This window comes from Condylostylus longicornis, unplaced genomic scaffold (genome assembly GCF_029603195.1).
Source record: "Condylostylus longicornis isolate FDR11 unplaced genomic scaffold, ASM2960319v2 ptg000028l, whole genome shotgun sequence".
Classification (NCBI taxonomy): domain Eukaryota; kingdom Metazoa; phylum Arthropoda; class Insecta; order Diptera; family Dolichopodidae; genus Condylostylus; species Condylostylus longicornis.
Window position 1 is genome coordinate 1610381 of NW_026577997.1, and position 24079 is coordinate 1634459.

The 24079-nt window shown below is 26.4% G+C and overlaps 1 protein-coding gene across 1 annotated transcript in view; it reads right to left on the reverse strand.

Annotated features, from left to right (window-relative positions):
• Positions 1-6071: 6071 nt before the first annotated feature.
• The window catches only part of LOC129607733 (uncharacterized), a 72506-nt gene continuing 54498 nt past the window's right edge, over positions 6072-24079 (reverse strand). The window contains exon 4 of the mRNA XM_055518902.1: positions 6072-6441. Coding sequence (XP_055374877.1) covers positions 6425-6441 — 17 coding nt within the window. The 3' untranslated portion in view covers positions 6072-6424. The remainder of the gene's footprint in view (positions 6442-24079) is intronic.

A 24079-nucleotide genomic window follows, 5' to 3' on the forward strand; every position in this document is an offset into this window, starting at 1 on the left:
GAAAGGACAAAGAGATTTTATTCAAGTTTTTCAATTTAAATAAAAGGAAAAAATTAGAAATGGTGAGATGAGAAATGTAAGAAGAGTCTTACTTCTCTTATACATAGAAAACATAGAAGGTTATTGTTACTTTCAAAAACTTCAAAAAACATTAAGACTTTATTTGTTTTAAACTAACTGGGACAAACTTATAAGAAAATCTTTTAAAATCTAGTAAATTATAACAATTACTATAGAAGCTTCTTGTGTTCTTTCCTTGAAAAGGTGTTAATTAACCAGTTGAATATTTTAGCTAGTCAAAGTTTATACAAACTTATAACAAAATTTTAATGAAGTTCTCAAGTTTAAAACAAAAAATTTCCATAAAAAATATTAATAAAAGAGTGAAGAACCACTGCTGTTTTTGTATGTGACTGCCACACTCTTAAAAAATTAGTAAATTATTTCAAGTATTCAAAATTTTTTAATATATTAAATTTCAATTTACTCTGTACAAAATGAACGCAAGAAATAAATTCTTGAAAATAAATCAAAAGTTTTAATTTAATTATGAATTTTTTTTTTCTTTGAAAAACTCACGATTTTTTGAGTTATGGTTTCGAAGTACATAAGTTAAGCCTTTTGTTGCTGGTGATTGAAATTTCAAACGTAAATATTTTAAATGTACTTAAAAACTTTAAGGATTTTAATAATAATGATCTGAAAATCTGTTACTAATCATTTGTTAAAAGGGAAACATCTCGACCGATCTTTTGTATTCTGTGCAGCGCCGGATATACAATATATGCAACGCAAATATTCGCGATGAGCACAAGGGCGGAAAACAGGGGCGGTGCGCCCCTCTTTCCAGTATTTTCCATTATGTGTTTTCCAAAAATATTTTCTTTAGGAGAACATGTAACTTTGGAACCGGAGCGCATTTTTTAGAAACCGTGTACAGTGTCGAACAAGTTAGAACCAGGTTTCGTTTTATACATTCCTAATGTATAAGGATTTAGATCGAAAGCTCCGATATATTTGTATATGTAATATTATAAAGATCAACTCGACACTCATGTTTAGTTTGAGTGACGGCTTGTCCTATATACACAAATATATCGGGACTTCCGCTCCTAATTTTTATAAGTTCTAAAAATTTCTCATAATTCTTTCTTATACGAGTACTATTTATTGTAATCAAATTTGTTTTATTGTGTATAAATGGAATAATTTTGATATTTAAATAAGTATGGGTTACCCCCAATAGTGGGTAGATTACGAGATCCTAAATATTATCTGGACTAATAATTCATTAAATTTGTTCTAGATTTTATGAAATTCTACTTTTGAGTTTTATATACTATCCTCTGGTTTTTCAAGATTTTGAATGCCTTAATTAATGTGCTCATATACTATAAAAAACAAAATTTTTAGGCTATTCAATATTCAGTGAGCGCATTGTTTTTTGGGCCATTTAAATAATTTATTTTTTTCTATTTTATGTAAAATATTTTTATTTATTATTAATGTATATGGAATGGGTATTGTAATAATAATTTTAACTACTTTACTCGTATTTTAATATTTTAAAACAATTTTTTTTTTGAATAAATTGAAAAGTAACGTGAAATGACTGCCCCATAGAATATGGTAAAAAATTATTTTACATACATTAAGAAATCAGCACAAAAAAATGTAATTTTTTAGTACTTTACCCTAATTTAGTATTCAACTAAATCAGATCTAAATAAAACTTAGATCTTGATTATGTGCTTTTTATACCCTGCATCTTTATGAAGGGTGTATTAAATTTGTTACAAAGTGTAACCACTTGAAGGTATAGTTTGCAGTGAGAACATGTATTTAATTCTTACTCAACCTGAAATTCTGCGTTAATTTAGGTATGTACGTCCGTCCGCCCATCCGATTCCTTAATAACTCAAAAACGAATAAAGCAAACACCACCAAACTTTCACAAATTGATTTTGTTCTGCCAAGAATGGACCATTTCGGGCTTCAAGTTCGGGATAGGTGCCATACATTTCCAAAGTCCAAATGATTACTTCAACTAACTTCAAATATTCCGAAAAATAATAAAATTGAATTCATGAGACTTGACAGTCATGTGCCCAATTATAAGTCACACATATGCTTGAAGGTTTTTTGGAATAGTTTGAAAGTTCGGCTAGCTGCCGCGTAACCAAGAAAGCTAATTATTAAACTATAAATATTTTAAGCACAAGTTTTTTTACTTAGGTTATCAAGGTGTAGAGTATAATTCAGTTGGTGTAGATCGTCTAGAAGTGTTCTTGCCTGTTTTTTCTATTTTGTGTTATTGATAAGAAGCAAAAGAGATTTTGTGTGTGTGTGTACAGAGATAAAAGATATAACAGTAATAACGATAATAATCCTGAATTGCTTTTTGTTGGAATTTCCATTTCTTACACAGTTTTTTCTTTGCTTTTTTTGTTGGTCATATTTTAAGAGCATTTTCTGTACGTGCTCAATAATTTTTCTTCATTAAAATGTAATGTGGTCTAGTATGTACGACAATGACAAATTATTATGGTCAGAATTCATCTTTGGTTTTTATTTATCTATTTTTTTTTTTATATTTTTTTTTATATTTATGCATATATTTTAAGTAACCGCATAAATTGTTGTAGCAAAGGAGTGATCCAGTTTTTACATTCACTTACCGTTAAAGGTAGTAAAGAGTTTCAAAAGGTATTCACACATTTTTTTTATAATTTCGGTAATTGCCGTACTTTAGTTCCGTTCTTTATGAAGAAGGACCATTTTCATTTCCAAATGACTGAAAATTCAGAGAGTTCTGGGGTTATAAAAACGCTCAAGTCAAATTTTTTCCTGTTTATTCGAAATTCAAATTCTGCATGTCTTATAATACATTCTGTGAAAATCTGATGCATATATCTCAATTATTTTCGAAGATATTATCAAAAACGTGAAAAAGCTGCCAAATAAAAACCGTGTAAGTCAAATTTTGTAGTTTTTGAGTTTATTTGAAATTCTAATTCTGCATATCTTAAAATACATTCTGTGAAAATTTGGTGCATATATCGCTATTATTTCCGAAGATATTAACAAAAATGTGAAAAAGTGGCGAAATAAAAACCGTGTAAGTCAAATTTTGTAGTTTTTGAGTTTATTTGAAATTCAAATTCTGCGTAGCTTAAAATACATTCTGTGAAAATTTGGTGCATATATCTCAATTATTTTCGAAAATATAAACAAAACTATCAGAAAACGGACATGTAGAAACCGCCTAAGTCAAATTTTTTAGTTTTTGAGTTTATTTGAAATTCAAATTCTGTATAGCTTAAAATACATTCTGTGAAAATCTGATGCATATATCTCTATTATTTCCGAAGATATTACCAAAAACGTGAAAAAGCGGCCAAATAGAAACCGTATAAGTCAAATTTTTTAGTTTTTGAGTTTATTTGAAATTCAAATTCTGCATAGGTTCAAATACATTCTGTGAAAATTTGGTGCATATATCTCAATTATTTTCGAAAATATAAACAAAACTATCAGAAAACGGACATGTAGAAACCGCCTAAGTCAAATTTTTTAGTTTTTGAGTTTATTTGAAATTCAAATTCTGTATAGCTTAAAATACATTCTGTGAAAATCTGATGCATATATCTCTATTATTTCCGAAGATATTACTAAAAACGTGAAAAAGGGGCCAAATACAAACCGTGTAAGTCAAATTTTGTAGTTTTTGAGTTTATTTGAAATTCAAATTCTGCATAGGTTCAAATACATTCTGTGAAAATCTGATGCATATATCTCTATTATTTCCGAAGAAATTAGCAAAAACGAGAAAAAGGGGCCAAAAAAAAACCGTGTAAGTCAAATTTTGTAGTTTATGTGAAATTCAAATTCTGCATAGCTTAAAATACATTCTGTGAAAATCTGATGCATATATCTCAATTGTTTCCGAAGATATTAATAAATGAATAGAAGTTTTAAAACGCAAATCACCATCAACAATCAATAAGTTCCTTGCCTTAGCTATAACAAAATTGTAAAAAATCTTAAATGTAACAAGATCACCCTTTAATTTCTTATGGCTTGTAAAGTTAGCATTACAATATTCAATTGTAAGTAGTATACCCAAATTATATTTACTAAATTAAGAAAAATTAATGAAAATTTTTGTTCTGTAGGATTCAAGGTATTCAGGTTATTAAAACACATAGTTACCATGTAAATATTCTATTTGCATTTAATGAAAAAAGAAAAGATAAATTCAAGGTAACTTTTCTGCACAATTTTCAAACTTACTTTGAGTTCATTTTATACATCGTTGTGAGTATATGTATAGTAATTTATTAACGAAACAATGTGGTTAAAGAATAAGAAGAATTTATAAAATATGTTTATACACGTAGTTATCTGCAAAATATATTTTTATATTATATTTCATTCGAGGTTTCAACTCCCAAAATATCATTCAAAATTTCCTTGGTATTAAGTTGGTTTCTTACAACCGCATCAAAAGATATAAAACACATATATTTACATGAAACTTTCAATATTCATGAGTTTATAGAAATTTTTAGGAATTTAGTCTTTATAGCCCAAATAAACGAATTTCTGAGACTGTTATATACTTTAGTTACGTAGTATACTTTAGTTACGTAGCATACTTTAGGTACGTCACATCGAATTTTTAAATATAAAATTTCGTTCAATAATGACTTCTTAATTAAACGAACCTAAGACACATGAATCCTTTCAAGGGATATTATTAATTCTATTATTTGATTATAACTAGATCCTTTCCGATATTAAAACAACAAATAATTTACGTAGACTAATTTAAAATTTTAAAAGAGAAACTTTTCAAATTTAATTTAATTTCTTGCTTCTATTTATATTTCTTTTAGGCTTACCCACCGCATTTAAAATAACATACATAAAAAAGAAATTAAATTTTAAATGCGGGCTATTCCATTATTCTATTTTATGACAATTATATACCAAACCATATCTAAAGTTTATTTAATTGGATTGGGTTGCTTTATTTACGTAAGTATAGTATGTTGAAAAAGTTTTGATCGAGTTCATTGCATTTGTTTTTCATTTCTTCTTTCTCTACACTAGAATGGCTCATTTCACATGTCCTTGCACTTTAAATACTCTACTTTTTCCATTCTTTCTTTTATTCATTCTAATTTAATTTACTTTTTACCTCGGTTATTTAGTAAATGATGGTTTGCTACACAAATATACAACTACATACCTAGATAAAATTGCTAGAATGAAAAAGAGGCAGAAAAATTTATATTTATAAAGAAAAACAAACAAACAAAACAACAAAAATATTTTCTTGTTACATGAAAAAGGACAATCGCATGGTGTGGATGCGGCTAATTGTGTGTGTCCTATATATATAAAGCTTTATTTACTTCTATATATGAAACTTTATATATAGATACTCTTTGCAGGTGTAATTCACATAATATATATTGTAGTGATATAAGTGCGGTCGGCTTATATACATGTTATGTGGTATAATAAAATAATAATACATAAATTTTGCCTCCAAAGTTATTCAACTAGACCGTACCATATATAATATATATGTATGATGGGATAAAGGAAACATGATTGGAAATATGCAAATCAACTATAAACTAAAAATTATTTTAAAAGTATAAAAATAACATAAAATGGATAGCGTATACATCAGCTAAATAATATTATGCTTACTAAAATAGAGTGCTAAACTTTTTATAAATTGAAATAATTGAATTAAAAATCATAGTTATTATCGTGTGTTCTCTTGTACAAGCGCATAAATTTAAAATGCAAAATTTAGTTGTATGAAAATGTAGTTATTAAATTGCATTTATGCTTCTAAATATAGAAAGGTGTACTTGTTATGCATATTTTATACAGTGTGTAGGAGTTTTTTTGTTTTTCTAGAAATAAATTTTTTGATTTGAATATAAATTAATATAATTTTCGGGGGCCATACAATATGAACACTTTAAAACTCAATTATTTTGATGTTTTATTAAAAAAGTTTTTAAAGATTATAAAAATTTTTTGCGAAAAATTTATTTTTAAAGAGAAAAATTGTTATAAGAAATTTCAAATTGACTAAACCGACGCCTGTTTGGAACAATCTCTATATCAAACACAATTTGATGCTAAGCTAGAAACGATACTGCGATTAAACATGGAAATGCAGCGATGTGTGAAGCCATCCCCTCCAATTAGTATTTTGTTTTTTGGATTTTTTCTTGGTGAAAAATATTTCAAAACCAACAGCTTTTAGTAGAATTTAGCCAAAAAATCTCAGTTTGAAATTTAATATTAAAGTTATGAAATTTTTTATAATTTAAAAATATTTATTAAAAATTTAAATTAATAATAATTTAAAATTTACCAGGATAATTGGCAGTAATCAAATGCTACACTCACCTGAAAACAAATAAAAAAAATATTGTTCATTAATAAATAAAACTAAAATTTTAATTTTGTAAAAATATTTCTTTAAATTTAAAACCTAAAATTTCGAAAATTTTTGTGTTAAAAATCATCAACAGACAAAAAAAGGCGGATCCAATTCGTCGTCATACCTACAAGTAGTGGGAGACTTTAAGAAACATCTAAATACTAAAATAGAAATTATATTAGTTTTAAAAAATCGAAAGTGATTAAAATAATTAAAACTGGAATTGTAAACGAATTCCAACTTTAGCACTTATTTTAATCCCGCGCGTCACTTTGAAAATTCAGTTTTGTGTTCTATAAATTTTATTCTCATAAAAATGGCTTGCCATTAATTTTAAGTACCTGGTACAAATTTGTAATTTTCAAACATAAAAATGGCACCAAAAACTAACCCACAAAATAAGAGTATAAATTTGCGTAAAACAGTAAAAAGCAACAATAATAAAACAGTTAAAATATCCACTAGAAATTGGAAACAGAAGAAAAAGTCTCAGATAATTTTTTATTACATCCAGGATAATAAAAAGGAATAATCAGATAAAGCCATCTTCATTTAGTAGATAAAGGAGTATTTTTGAGTCTACACCAAAAATTTCCGTATATCCGTATTCTCCTCATCCAATGTGCAATTCCAAATATTTTATTCCATTTCCATTTTATCTAATATAAAATTATATTATAGCTATTAATGGTATAAATTATATGGAGAGACATTTATAGGCTCTTGCAAGAATTTTATGTAAAAATATTAAAAAGGATTCTTTAAAAAAATAAAAAAAAATCCTTATTAAAGAAAATTGTTCGCTTAAACGTTCGATAATATTGACGAATTTTCAGTGAGGAATTAAGAAAAAATTTAATATGAAAGGTAGAGTTCAATAAAAATTTTACAAAATTTGTAAGGGAAACGAGCATATAGAAGAAATTACAATTTAAATTAAATTTTGCTTTCGAAAAATAAAATCAGACGAATTTAAAAAGGTTAACAAAATAATGTTCTAATAGATTTTTTATCAGAAATGAAAATTTGAAGTCAGACAATCCAAAAAAAAAAAGCAACTGCCATAAAGCAGGGGCAGCATTAAAAGTTTTAAAATTTTTCATTAAATTTAATAAAGGACAAAATCTTCCCAATTTCTATTTAATTTCAATTCATTTTTCTTTTCAATTCAATTTAGTATTAGTCTCTTAATTAAGTTTCTAATATAAATTTCATTTTCCAAAAAAAAAAGCTATCCTAATTCAAGATAATGTCGTTTTTCAGAACTTTCCCAAAATAAATTTGGAAAAAAAGTGCTTATTAGTCTGACTTTGCCTGTCCGTCCGTATCCCTTTAGGATAGACACCTGGAATTTAACATACAAATAAACCTTTATAAGAATCATACCTCACTCTAAAAATTATAACCGTTCACAAGTAATGGTTATTGAGCATTACAAGAACACAAAATGGCTGCCAAAAAATAACCTTAATATAAGATCCCTTTTTTCACAATTTTGATATCGTTTTTCTTTTAGACAATGAGTTTTAGGAGTTTGAAATTTTAGAAACATTTAGACATTAATATATGGTTTATTTCGTAAGGCGAAAATTTTCTCCACTTCACATTTTCCGAAATCATCATAAAAATTTCTTTTGTTGCTGAGATATTCATTTGAGCAGTCGTTTTGTAAAATGCTACTTGTGGTCGGTACTCCTCTATGGAATAGAAGCGTGGACACTGAAAGTTTCAATAATAAATAGGCTGGAAGGCTTTTGAGATATAGCTATATCGAAGAATGTTAAAAATACCGTGGGTAGATAGAGTTAGTAGCACAGAAGTTTTGAGCAGAATAAATTTTAACTGTCAGCTGTTATCAACAATCAAACGTAGAAAGACAGCATACTTCTAGAAAGACAGGTCATCTAATGCGCAACGAAAAATACCATATTCTGCAATTAATCCCGCAAGGTAAATTAGAAGGCAAAACGTGTGTTGATAGAAACAAATGTACTGGCTGCAAAACATCAGCCAATGGACTAGCATACAAACAATCGGGCAAGTAATACACACCGCACAGAATAAGGAGAGTTTTAGCAATGTAACCGGAAACATCCAGTAGTAGATAAGCAGACCAAGAAGAAGAATAGTGTTTTCAATTGCTAAAGGAAAAGTGCTACTTTACAAACTATGTGTTTTACCCAACTTTATTTTCATTTTAACTGAATAAATATTATTTTGGACAGTTTTATACTCATTATTTTCGTCTCTGATATTTGGGGGAAAAAAAACTTTTTTAAATATGAAATTTTACGCCTAAAATAAATTTATAAATTTACTATGATTAGAACATCATGTTAAAGTTCAAATCAAGTGGGAGTTAAAAGTATCAAAAAGAGCAAATACACACACAAAACAACAAAACTTTAGGGGACAAGATCCAAAACAGAAGAAAAAGTACCAAATTCAATAAATTTAAAAAAAACTAATCTTAATTTCATTTTTTCTCATACTTTTTCCTTTGTGTTTGTTTTTTAATTTCATAACTAAAAACTCTTAAAAAATTCTTTCCGAAAAATGTCCTTTTTTTTGATATAATTCATGGTCTACGTGATCATATTAAAATTCTGGATGCAAGATCTTTACTCTAATATTGTATTATAGGAGCACATTTATCAATTTAAAACTAAATTTTGTACTTTTTGCTTTTTTACAAAATTTTGCGTTGTCTTGTTCTATGAAAACCAATCCTATGATTATTGAAGTTTTTTTTTTTGGCTAGATAGTTTTAGTTTTTGTTAAAGTAAAATTTCAGTTTCATTACAGACAAAAAATTACTTATTCGTTTTAGGAACATTAAAATTATAATAAAGTTACCGTTTATAGAGCAAACAAAAATACTAATAAATTTTGTTGTTATTCAGAAGAAGTTTAAGTAATTTGCTTATTATACGAATATGAACTTACCGACCTCAAGACAATTGCAGCACATATTCATGTAGAAAATATATTCTAAATTTTAGAGAAACAATGCGTCACGATCCTCGTATAAGGATTTATTAGTCATTACATTTAGAAAACTGAGTTACCCTACAAATGGAGTAACACTTGAAAGGGTAACTCAATTTGTAGGGTAACTTACATTATAGGACAATATTTTTGATGTATTCTCTAAGTTTTTACTGCTTTCACAAGATACTCGTAGTACTGACCATCTAATTCTTTCTATTTCTTATATCAAAGGCATTATTAACTCATGCTATATTTTTAAAGTGCTTCCAGTAGTAGTGCTAAAGAAGCTCCATTACATGTTAAAGCCTTGGGTAACTTCTCATGTGGTCTGGAAACGGCTTCTTTACTTTTTTCCATAGTTGTCCACGAACATTATACTTGGTCAAATTATATTATATTAAATATTTACACAATATTAAATATTTTTGCTCTATTCCGTAACTGTCTAACCTTAGAAAATATTTCAATGAATATTTTTCAATAATTGTAGTCCATAAATTGTCATAGAAAACTAACGAAATTTAGGTTTTACGTTGCAAAACGGTTGGTAATCTTATAAAATCTAACTATCTCTGTAAGGTTTTTATGATATGGCATAAAAATGAATAAGTACGGTAGAGGTAAATATAAAATACACATATATATACAAACATGTTTTATGTATTTTATTTTGTTAAAGAAATATACTAAACCATAATCCTAGTTCATTTTCGGACTTTGGAATTTAAATCTGATATAATATTGTGACGGTTTTGGAAGAAGCAACAAAAAAAAGGATTTCAGGTACATAAAAAGGATATAAAAATCATAAAATGAATAATATTTTTTACTTTTATTGTTGTACTATTAAATTCACTCCTCTGAATAAACACAAAATAAAAGAAAATCAGTAACAGAACAAGCAAAAATTTTAGAATTGAATAGTCTAGAAAAATTGCAGTAACAGTTTAGGCTCACACAGTCACAATATTTTACTTATAAAAATTCCATTTTGTTACTTTTCATATCCAAATGTCGTCCTGGTTTCTTTTTTCATTTGTTTTTATTATTTTTTATAAAGGAAATTATTAAATAGAGATAAAATGTTGATGAACGAAATGTAATATTCAGGATATAATTTTGCCTTAAGAAAGGATACGTTTTGATATTTCGATTCGGATTATTTGCTATTTTCTCATAATGTAAATGCTTCAAAGATTTAAGAAATTTAAACCCAAAATATTAAAAAATAATAAAATTGGTTAATAATAAAATTTGTGATCTTATTTAAACCTTCTGCATATTTTTATTGCTTCAGAAATTTGCATATTATACAAACACTATTATTGTATACAAGTTTGCTCCGTAAATATTTTTAAAATGACCGAGAAGGTATCCAGAATTTAAATAATTTTTGGTTTCAATATGAATTTATTATACTACAATTTTTAGTGTTTGAAAATTCTAAAAGCAGTAAAATGGAAGGATAAAGTGATTTTTATTCATTTATACTGCATTAAAAGAATATTACAACATAAAATAAGTCTCTAGCTAACTATATTGGTTTGTATTAAGTTTATTGAACTCGGTAACTGCTGTACTTAATAAGATTTTCATGCTTTATAAAAATAATGTATATTTTTTTTAATAAAATAGTGTCAAAGAAGTTGTCACTATTATAGATTAAGAGAATTTTATTTGTATTGCATGTATTAAGGCGCAAACTATAAATACTGTATGTGTTTCATAGAAAATAACTGAGTTAGACTCTTACATATAATATTGGAAAGTTATTCCTTAGAAATATAGCAAAAAACTGTAGAATGCGACCATTCAGAATTCAGAATATTGAATTTAGAATATTAATTATCCGAGTATATCACAAATAATGTAAATGGAACGCTCTAAGCCTCTTCTAATTGTTCATTAATTCTGAATGTTATTTATATCTGGTCAGTAATTTTAAATCGGTGCCACAGCTTCTTTTGATAATTTTGCTCCTTAAAAACTTCCTATCTCTTATGATTCAGCCACAAAACGTGTTCAAAGATTTTCAAAAACTTGCTACTGAACAAAAGAAATAATTCATATATGTATAACATTAGAAATCTTCAGTATTTAGGATCTTATATTCGCATTAATAATCTTTGGAAATCACTATAGATTATTGATTACAGTATCATACATACTTATTATGTAAGATAACATAGATATTATTTTTCCGGAACCAATGATTAAATTAAAAAAACAGATAAAACAAAAATTTCGATCATTTTCTACTCATTATAGATGATGTCAGGGCTGAGAAATTCACAGAGAAAAATAATATAAAATTCCTTCTTTTCTACATTGTATTATTTACGGGTATAATATTAATCTTTTAAAAAACCGAATACATTTATTTTTATTAAAAAAACAAGAAAAAAAAAGGATATTTATCCTATCATCAGAAACAAATACACATATTAAGTATATAAAAATTTCGAAAGGAGAAGAAAATCGAAATTTGTTTTTTTTTTTTTAAGTCAAGTTAATTTTTTATTGTGTCAGAGTAAAGATTTGTTCCTGTCACATTACCCAGTTTTATGTTTAAAGCTTAAATCCTATTTTTCATGTTATTACTTACTTATCCTATGAACTGAAGCTATTGCAGAACTAGATGAAATCAAAGAAGGGAAAGGAAGCAGGAAGATTGTGTTTTTTTTTTTTTGCTTTTGTCATTTTCTTGTTTTTAGATCAATTTTTCATTTAATTCTTTAAAGGATTTTTACAAAGAAACCAAAAAAAAAAAGACAAGGAAGAGTACATGAAACTTAAGTTTTATTATTTGATTGACTTCTTCTCTATTTTCCTTCGATATTTGAGAATTTTTTAAGTAAACTCACACAGCATACTTTCAATATTGAATTATTATTTTAGTTGCAATATTATATATAAAAAATTCAAGATTGTGTACACTAGATTGTGCACCATAATAGTTTATTACTTCAAAATGGGTTAAAACAATTTAGAAAAAATACATATCTATATATATATAATAATATTTATTACAAATCCTTTCAAATAGAAAATCCAAGAAAATGTGAAAGACATCACTTAAAGAAAAATGTAATTTATATGTGCAACTAAATGGAAAATCAACAAGAGAAAAATTTAATTGGTTTCATAATATTTAAACTGAACTTGTTACTGAATGTTATATTTATTGTTCAGCACAACCATAATACTATTTCTTTGATTATAAAATGTAGATTGCAAATTGCTTTGGTGTTTTCTAAGCCTGCAATGTCCCGTCAGGAAATTCGTGAGAATTCTTACTTGATTCTTTGGCATTCCTTTTGATCGCGCTAAAGCGTTTCCTATAGCAATTGCCCAAAAGTCATTTTACTTAGCACCAGTCTCTTCTCCTCCACTTCGATGTAACTACCTTACGGATTTTGCTTGATTCAATCCCGCAAAAACACTCCGGTCTAACAATACAGGAATTACATTTACACCACTCCCCTTCGCTAGAATATCAGCTCGTCGTTCCCTCTTGGGTCGAGGTGTAACCACACCCATTACAACGTGACTTCGGCCGGTTGACAACCGAGACTAACACAGTTCCACCCTATCCGGGAGAAAATTTGATAAGGATTCAGAGCCCTACCACAACTTGACTGCCGGACATTATTACTATTTCGCACCCACAGTAACCCCTATACAGGTTGAAGTAGATGCACCGCATTTCGGTTGTAAATGTTCGGTTCTAATAATATGTATAATATTCGTTCGGTTTTAATAATATAAATCAAAAGTTAATTAAAGTGTAAAATGAGAACGATGTTTTTCTGTGAAGCGTCTTAGTATTAATTTTGAAATGTGGCTAAAATATCGTTTTCTTTGAAACGGTTCAAAGTATAAATTTTGGCCATTTCTTAACATTCAATTATTTATTTTGCGTTGATTATAACCTAATAATTTATTAAAAACAATAACGTTCAGTTTTTCTTGCCTAAAGAAGAAAATATTTAAATAATAAAACAACAAAAACCATAACAAAGAGAAAATGTTGATTAAAAAATTATAAATGGAGAAAAAGAAAAGAAAACTTGCTCAACTACGCTATCCTACCACCTATTATCATTACCACCATTAATAGCAATCTCTTGTTTTCATCTCTTTTATAATATTTTCGTTCTGTTTCTCTCATAATGTTTATGATATTGAACTATTTTGAGGCCATCATAATAAAAAGAGAGAGTGTCTATATACTCATTATTATATTTTCAATATTCAAGATAATATTTTTTCTATACAAGTATTCTATAAAAAATGAATGAGATTATAATAAAAAAAAGCATTGTTGATTGGCATATCCGTGGGGGCCGCTTTAATGAAAAATATAATCAACATTAGCATCAATAATAATATACCTCAACAAAAAAAAAAGAAAACGATGAGAAAGAAGAGAAAAAGAAAACAGGAAATCATTTTCAATCCTTTCAGTTTATTACAGCAAAAAAAAAAAATAGAAAGAGAAAAATTAAAAGTTTATAATAAAATAACGGTAGTAAAAACAGTAGGAAAAATAATACATGGGTTTTTCGGTCTAATGAAAAACCGTTTGCAGTATAGTTAAATAGATATATAAACTGACAGATAGGGTAAAAAAAAATAAAAAAAAAAATTTAATAAAAGGAGTTGAAATGCTAATAAAAGGGGTACATAAAATAACCATTATAGGGTAACATTCAAACGATGTGCTTTTCTGTTATTAATTTCTTAGCAAAACTAATTTAACAACTGTTAAACTCCATTCATCTTTTTCTTCTTTATTGAAAAATTTTTGATATTTTAATGCAACCAGAATTCAATACTCAAAATAAAAAATCGAGAGTAAAGAATTTTGTTAACTTTTTCATATAGAAAAAATAAATAACCAAGTTGAAAAATTCTTTTTAACCCTCATCTTTTCCCTCTATATTACATAAGAATTATGAAACCATAATTGTTTATTTTCTCTATATTCAAAAAGATTATTGTGTGTTTGCCTATAAGCAACCAACCGACAAACTAACCAACGTATACCAAGTAGTGCAATACTAAAGATTAATTTTAATCAAAAAATATATTTGGTTAGAGTTTTCCTTTTTAATTTTCTATATAGAATTAATCTCTTTGAGAAAAAGTCCTTTAGACATTTTGAGTAAAAAAATAAAAATAAAAAAAAATTATGATGCCCCTCTATCTAATCAACTGAAAAGTGAATTTCACTAAGAGTGTATAAATATATAGTGAACGTACTTAAGCACTACAAACAAAAATTTTATTTGTAAGATTTATAAATAAAGTAATAAAAAATTTTTGTAATAAAAATATGTAAGACCCAGGTTCCGGTATAGATCAAAAAGAAATGAGAAATTTTACAAAAAAAAAAAAGTAGGTAACCATTAAAAGAAAAGCCCGCGAGCATAAGAATTTTTTTTCAATTTTTACAAGACAGTTGTTTAGTATTTTCTTTAGCAAGCGTTTTATATAAAATAATGCATGAATTAATTTTCATGGATAATCTAAGCTTCTCGTCACAAAAGTTTCTATAAAAAGCTGTTTACAAAAACAAAGTGGTTTTGGTTCTGTTTCAACCCACGCCTCCTCATCTCTAAGCCGTTTTCATAAAATAGTGCAGCCATTTAAATCGTAACTCTCAACAAGCATAACACCAATTTCAAATTCAGGTTTTTTTTCACATTTAATTTTGGAATTCGACAAATTTCTATAAATGATTAATGGGTTCTGAAAACAAAGTAACCGTAAAGCTAAAAATTTCTTAAAGGCAAGGAAATCTCAATATAAGATTTTAAGCAAGTATAGTTTGAGTATCTAATAATTTGGAGCTTAAGTTTCAATAAATGAAACAATTTTTTAAGATTTTCAAATCCTAGGGACAACTACAAACCTAGGAACTACAAATTTATTTTCTAAGCAGCTAAATTTACAATTATAACTTAATAATCACGCAAAAAAAAGTCTGTGTAACCGACTCTAACAAAAAAAAATGCTCCCCCTTCTTTTCAATTGATTACATGTTTTAAGGATACTAGTTACTTATTTTTTATTTTGTGTGTAACGTCAAATCAGGATTATTTATATTTAGGTTTTTTTTTCTTTTTTTCATAATTTATTTATAAAGCAATTTTGTTGATGATGGGTGGTAGATCATGGCTGCTAAGTAAATCAAAATGGTTGTTATCAGTTTGAAATTATTTCATGGAGTACATAAAAAAAAAGAAAAAAATAATAACCATTTTGAAAAGCAAAAAAAATATAAAATATTTTTTTATATATAGAGAAAAAAATTTGAAAGGATAATGTCGAAAGAGGAAAATTATTAAAATTTCATTTTTACTTGATTGAAATTTATTAAGTTATTGGTTTGTTTTTCAATTTGAGGTTTAAAGAGGATCTCGCATAGCTTTTAATAAAAGGCAAAAATAATCAGAAATTTTTTTTATACAGAAAAGTTTTGTAATATGCCCAGTAGGAGGGTTAAATTGGTATGATTCGTTGATTTCTGTTTTCTGTAAAAGAGAAAACTCTTTCAGTCTTTTTGAGAACTAATCTTTACTTTAATTAATTTAAAAAAATTTAACAAGAAATATAAAATGATGATATTCATATTTTTTATGCTAATCAAAATTTGTGTTTAAGGCAATTTCGTTCTTAACTCCATAGTGTTAAATGTTTAAATTTGTAACTAATTGATAACCAACTAAAGTAATTATTACAAAAGTATATGCTTTTTTTTGTGTTATTTCATTTATTTCAAACCAAGAAAATTTTTATTCATTATACAATATTTATTTAAAAAATAATAAGAAATAAAGGAGCAATTAACTAATTGTATAAGAGAATTGTCCCTTAATTCGTAATTTTAAATGCTTATATAATAAATTGGGGCTCAAAAACATGGGTTTAACGAAATAAAAGTCATAAAATCAAAGATAAAACAAATTAAAGTGCAACATACCTTAGTTGCTAAAAAACACGATTTTAATGGTAGGGTTTTTTTCCACTGTCTCGTAGATTAGAGCATTGTCTGGGCCGTATTTGACTCTTTACCTTGGGATTTTTTTTAAAAATCTCTTGTATTATAGTACAAATATATTGTTAATAATCTCCTCTACAAACTTTTACATATTATATAAGAATATTTATATTTCAAATATACCTACTTGAGCCTATAAGAAATATCAAAAAATTTCACCAAAGACATCCAAGTATATTTATAAGTATTATGCTTAAAATTTCTTTACGGAAGTTAAAATTCACATATCTTTGCATAATTTGACAAAAACTACTAAATCTGTATGATTATTTTATGACATTGTACAGTGTTCTCTCACAAATTTACCCAATATTGGGCAACATCATCTTGACTTACTCATATAAAACTATTTACTTAAATATAGATTTCTTCTGAGATTTTGTACATACTCTTTATAGTATAACAATATACTGTAACAAAACTAAATATGATATGAAAATTTGGAATTAATTTTTTGAAGAAAATAAGGTTATATATAACAAAAAAAAACAATATATGGTAAATTTATACAAGCAAATGTAAGCAAAATGAAAAAGGCACATAGCAGGAGAACAGCAGCGGAACTAAATTTTTTTGGTTGTAAGCAAAATGAAATGAAAATTTACAATTCAAATTTTTTGATTTGTTGACAATGTAAAGGATTCCAAGAATATTACTTTCTGTAATTTATTGAGAATAAAATGAATTTTTAATTTTTTTTTTCAATTTTTTGCTTTTTTTTGTTATTATTATTTTCTTATTAACTTTTGAAGAAAATTTTTTTTTCTTTTTGTTTGTTATTTTTGAGAATTTTTAGCTTGAAGGATTGTTTTTTTTTTCATAATATGAAGAAAAGTAAAAATTAATTTCTTTTTGTGCAAGAAAGCAAAATTCTCTTGATAAATTGAATTAGTCCAATAATGACGTCAATTTTCGTATTATGATTTAATCCAAATTTTTTTTTTTTGTTTTTTTATAGAAAATATTTATGTTAATTTTTGAAAGAATTTTCAATTACTATGATCAAGATATTTTTATTTTTGCAAAATTGAATATTTTTTAAAAATTAAATTTATTGCCCAAACCTCTACAGAAAAAACAAAAAGTGGTCAAAATTAAATTGGTTATTAAATCCAAGCAATTGAGAAGAATTAAATCTTTAGTTGGTTTTGCTCAAATTTTTGTACATTTTAAGTAAACATTGATGAAAATGTTATTATTAGTATTATGATAAAATTCAATCTACTAAATAATTAATGAGTAGGCAACTCGTTTAAACAGTCAATTTCCTGTCTAGAGGATACTAGGAACACAAGCAGAGGATGCTAGCAACAGCAACAAAAAATTTTTATACTCCAAATCTGATAAACACAATATTTCTAAATTGCTGAAATTATTTCTAGAAGAAATCAACTTAAATTTTTTGATTTTTTTACTATCCTTTAGGTTAGAGCATTATCAGATCCGTATTTGACTCTTCATCTTAAAGCTTTTTAAAAAATCTCTTGTATGGGAGAATAAACGTCTTTTTTATAACATATTTCGTCGATTTTTACATTTTATATCAGAGTTTAAGTAATTTTGGTGCGGCTAGTTAAGCCTGTACGAAACATAAAAACAAATCACCAAAGACTTCGCAGTATATTCATATATTATTTCTTATTTTACACAATTTGCATGCCTTGAACTTCTGTATTTGTACTGTATTGTATGTGTCATGGAAAATAATAATGAATTTCCAAGAATTTTTTTTTCGAATCGCTATATATACATTTTTGTAAACTGTTGTTATAACAACACCACCATTTTATCTTTATTATTCTTCAATTTCAATTAAAAAATTTACCTAGTTTATCTTATTAATCTTTATAATAAATTCCTTATTTTTCAAAGAAAAATCTATTAGGATAAGCATCTATTATTGCGTGTAAATATAATATGCTCAAATATACTATTATTATAACAAGGACAAACGATTCCTGATATTATATTCGATGTCAATTATTGTATAACCATCATAAAATAAGGCCAAAAGATTAAAACCTTTCATTCTTTTGAAATCATTCCAAAAATAATAATATTATAAGTAAAAAAAAATTTTTTTGTTTTTCTGATTAAAGTTCAAGGATTAGGTTCCAAAAATAAATAAAATCCATAAAATTGATATTTATTTGGTACGTTTAAAATATAATCGTTGTACATGTAAGGGTAAATGTACCAAATTATATGTAAAAACGCTTTAATCTTATGAATCTTCTTTGTGTACGAATAACACATACACACATATATCAAAATATCATAATGAATGTGATTTTCTTCTGAATGAAATTAAAAATTTTGCCAAAAAAAGCAGTAAAAGGAAAAAATGATGGGTTCTGCTCTATATATATACTTATTACTTAACGATTAAACTGTGAAGAAAAAGGATATCGTAATCTCCGGTTTAATAAGAAAAGCCCTTATAATAATTTTTTATATCATACGCTATACATAATATGTACATAAATTATATATAAATTCATGCTAGAAGGGGAGAAGAATAAAGAAAATATTACAACAACAACATTTATTTTAAGATCCTATTTAATTTAAAGTTATAATTTTCATTACTTTATTTTTTTTTTATCTCTCAAAGTCATCATTTCTATTAAGCGCAGCAGTTATGTAGTAAAATATCTTGGGTTGACAACTTTTTAATATTTTCATAGTTACTATCTAAAAAAAATTTTTGGCAACAAAATTAAACAAAATGAGACAGAGAGAAAAACGAGAGAATGAAAACGAGAAAATTAAAGGAAAAGTTTTTGAATTTTTATTATCATTGTGGTATTTTTCAAATATCGCTACTGTACAACCTATGTGTAGAGAAGCCCCAGTTTTAATGTGTGCATAAATCAAGTTAGATTGTTCTGTAATTTTTTTATACATTACTTATTTAAACTTTATCAAAGTTTAATTAGAGTAGAAACATAAAGAAACTTGTTTTTGTTAAATTAAATTATTGTCCAAGTTCGTTTTCTGCTACCTATCGTATATGTAACTTGTTGCCTGTTTGTTCAGTGCTAACCTAACGGCAGTCTACACGGGATACTGACTATTGACAGAGTATGTGGCTAAGCTAGGATTGCCACTCAATATGATGTGTTGCAGCTGTCAGGATAAGATGGCGACTATTTTTCACGACCTCTACGAGTTCCGAGGTAAAACGGGACCAAAATGGTTACATGTGCCGGAATAACTGTGATAAGGGTGGATGAAATATCGAAGATTAGTATCGGAAATTTAGACAGATGACTTAGATAGGTCACTTGTAATCATACGCTCAATGACGGTCTGGTAGTCATAGGATGGTAGCAAAACGATATATTTGTGCTGATTGAGATGGGGTTTATCTGCCGTACCGGCCACGTCAACAAACCAACGAGAAACTACTAATTCTTATGAATAAATGTGTAATATGACTTTTATATATACTAAAAAGTATGATTAGCGAATGTTAAATGACGGTGATTATAAAAATGAAGAAAACAGTTTTATTTCTTCATAAACTTTCTTTATATTTTGGAAAAAAATAAATAAAAATTTATAAATGAAACAAGAATAAGAAAAAGGATATACGAAAATTTCTTCATGAGTAAATTTTTAACATTGATAATAATATTAACATAATTAAGGGATAATAATGATTAAAGAAAGGACAAAAAGCAAATATTGGTAAAACAAAAACAAAAGAAAACAAAAACACAATAAAAATTATTATGTGAATATTTTTTTGCTTTTAAATAAACACACGCACATGAACTCAGAAAAAGCATACACACACTCGCAATGAAGATTTTTTTTATTGTTTCATTGTTTTTTTTTAAAAGATCAGCTAATAAATATTTTTTAAGATAAAAATTAGTTTTGATTAAGAAGAATGAAAATAATTTTTTATATATTTTTTTTTGTTTTTTTATGAATTTATGTTGAAAGAAAAAGATTCAATGATTTTATCCGTATTTGTAATAAATTGAATAATTTATACATTAATTTCCAAAAATTTTATAAATTATTTATTAAAAGAAAATATAAAGTATAAGTAGAAATTAATTACATACGTATACATTTTTGAGTACTTATATAAATTAAATTTAATTTAATATTATAATCTTTATTGGAATTTAGAATTTAAAGGTACTTAATACTTTGAAATTTAATGTGGAATTAGGGATTAAAGTAATTTCCTCAATAATCTCGCAAATTACAATTTCTTTGTTCTTGTACTTTTGAAGTTTTGTAGCAAAAGCAGTGAAGATAATTGATTTCGAACATTTATTACATTTAATTCATTTTAATTAAAAAATTAAGCCGGAAAGCTTTGTTTAAATTATTTGAATTTCAATACAAAATACGTTTTCGCTTGCAAGAGTATGACTATCTCTAGCAGAATTTGTTATGTTCAATACTCCTCATTCCGTTATTATGGTATACTAAAACATAAAAATACGCTGGTCAATGAAAAAATACTGAAAAACTCACGTAGATCCATACAAAAATCATTTGAAATTTAGAATTGAAAACTAGGGACACAGTTATACTGTATTACTCCTAAATTTAAATTTAGTAATCATTGACGCATTGAAAGCTTATGTGTAAACATTTACAACGCAAGCTATCGAATGTGATGAAGGGTAGCTACAATTCGTTCTAGCTGCAATACAATCATAAAATTCTTCATTTTTAAATATTGTTTTTAAGCTACGAACACATTCATATACACAATATTATCCTTACACTCAACATTCATGGATAATCATTGACGCATGAGGAAGTTATGTGTTAACATTTACGTCGCAAGTAATTAATATTACTATATGAAAAGTAGCTGTTGCGGTACGTTAATTTTTCTTGTGTTCAACATATGCAAAATTAATTCCCTATTGCTAGTTATGTACGTCTACATATGTATGTGAATTCAAATGTTTTATTAAAACCAGAAAATTTTGTATCACAGCCAAAATAACATCCAAATTCAACTATAATCTTTAATCACTGAATATTATTATAGATTTTATGCCAAAGTAATATTGCCACACACAAATTTTAGTTATAGCTAGATTATAATTTTTCTGTACCTAAATAATTAAATAAATTCCACTTTTCTGTTCGTTAAATTTTCTTTAAAATTATTTAAAAAAAAAAACAAAACTTTATTAAAGGATATGGAAATTTTTAACAGTATTTACCCATTTAATGTTTGGATAATAAAAAAATTTTTATTTTCCTCAAAACTTTAAAATATTTTACTAAAATAGGAAAATTTTCATTTTAATTTTACAATAATAAAAAATAAAAATAATAATGAAGAAAATGGAAAATTTCCTAGACATGTTCATCCAATTGGTAATAATCACTTTTGAAATATCCTGTTTTTATTTTCCCTAATGTAGAGAACAATAATAACAATTTGTCGATGGTTTTCTTTTCATCATCATTCATTAAAATCGATTTGATAATATCCGAGATGTATAAAAATTGATGATAGTAAAATAAATAAAATTATTTTTCTATACAATTTACACATACGTGTGTGTATGTTGTGTATGTATGTGAATGTTTATGTATAGAACTAAAAAAGGACGGCAGATAATGCTCAACTCTTTTCTTTTCATTAATTTTCTCTCTTATCTTAACCAAAAATAAATAAACTTTACCTATACTTCTTAATATTTTTCATAGTTTCACTTGTCTTGCGAATGGAGATTGCATATGTGTTGGTGAAAATAAATTTATATGGTAGATTAAAATTAATAGAAAAGGATATTTGTGTATATCCTTGCATATTTTTCCTATTTTTTGATATTTTGTTTTAAGTAAGACACTATACTTTTACACAGAAATTCAAAATACTTTAACAAATTCTTATTACCCTTTGTCCTTTTGATTCTTTTTATTTATTTTAATAAAAATTTGTTTTTTTCTTGTTTTTTATTGTGTGTAATTTTTAAAGTGTTGCTGTTTTTATTGCGTTGAACTATTAAAAACATTTACAATAGAGATTTACTGTAGATTGTAGATTGCCGTTTGGGGGACGATGCATCACGACCTAAAGGATCTATTGTGTCTTCAATCTCTCGAGGGCCGTTGCTCTTGTCTGGAGAACTGGAGTTCTCTTTTTTGACGGATCCGAGCAACTTTTCCACCCAAGCTCTCTTCTGTTATGGATTAACGCTCCACACTCATTGTGGACACGCGTTTACCACAAAGCCCAGTTTGCTTAGGTGTTTCCTAAGCCTGCAGTGTATCGTCAAGAAACCCGTGAGAATTCTAATATGATTATTCGGCATTATTTATTGTAACTTGTAGCTAAACACAGTGATCACAAGAAAATGTCATCTTTTATTAATATAAATTTTAGTGCGAAATGAGAAACAATAAAGTTTTGGTTTCCCTTCAGGTACGAAATAGAGAAAATTCGAATGAGATCAAAATAATAGTGCGTTAGTATTTAAAATTGATGTAGAAAATATGCTAGATTTTGTCTTGGAAAAAATTATTCACGATTTTGTACATAAGAAAATGGCAAGTCTGGGTATTACCGAAATTCTAACAATTTGACTTTTGTAGAAGAGTATTATTTCCCCTACGTTTCGTAATAAAAGAGTTTGTTACCCCAATATTGGGTATGACTTCGTAAAACGATTTTTCGAAACGATTAACGAGGGTGGCTTTTTTTGAAGCAATTAAAATATTTTTTCCCAGGAACACTCTGTTAGCTTTACTATTGCAATGTTATTGTACACCATAAAAATTTTTATGGAATATGTGATATATAAGAGAATACCATTGTGCTACTGATTTTTAATGATATCCGTTCCTTCTGTGTTAAAAAGTAAATGTAAAATTTTGGTGATAAAGTTGTTTATTTTTTCAGTGTGAATATTATTTGCTTTTATCTCTTGTAAATATAAGCAACCATTAAAGAGCATTAAAAAAAATGAAACCCTAACAACAATAAGTTGCCCTCCTTTACTCTTTTTTCTCATATTATTGTAAAATAAAATTTTATTTTATTTCTCTTTGAATTTTTTTTCCTCTATTTTGAAAACAGACCGTTGAATTTTCAGCCCAATATATTTCGAATAGAGGTCATTTAACTAATGTATTGTGTAATAATTGCATGATAACTTCTTTAGATATATTTCTTTAGTAATATAGCTGAATAAAATGGTATGGTTCAATCAACATATATTTGGAATTTGTAATTTTGATTAAAATTTTAATAAATTTAATTTTTATAATAGAATGCATTTAATATTTTCGTTAAATTAGAAAAATACACAAGGATGGAATTAAATGTACTCTTCAAAAGTGGTATTGCAGGTCATATCTATAATATGTGTTAAATGTAAGGATCAAGTTAATTGCAGTAACTGAAGCAAAATTTCGTGTATATTATCCGAATTTCAGGTGTGATAGTTGCTCTTCCATATATATAAGATAAATCTGTGAAAAACCTCTTAAATATGTAGACAAAATTAATGTTAAACTAAAACAAATTTTGAGCTCCATTTCCCACCATACCT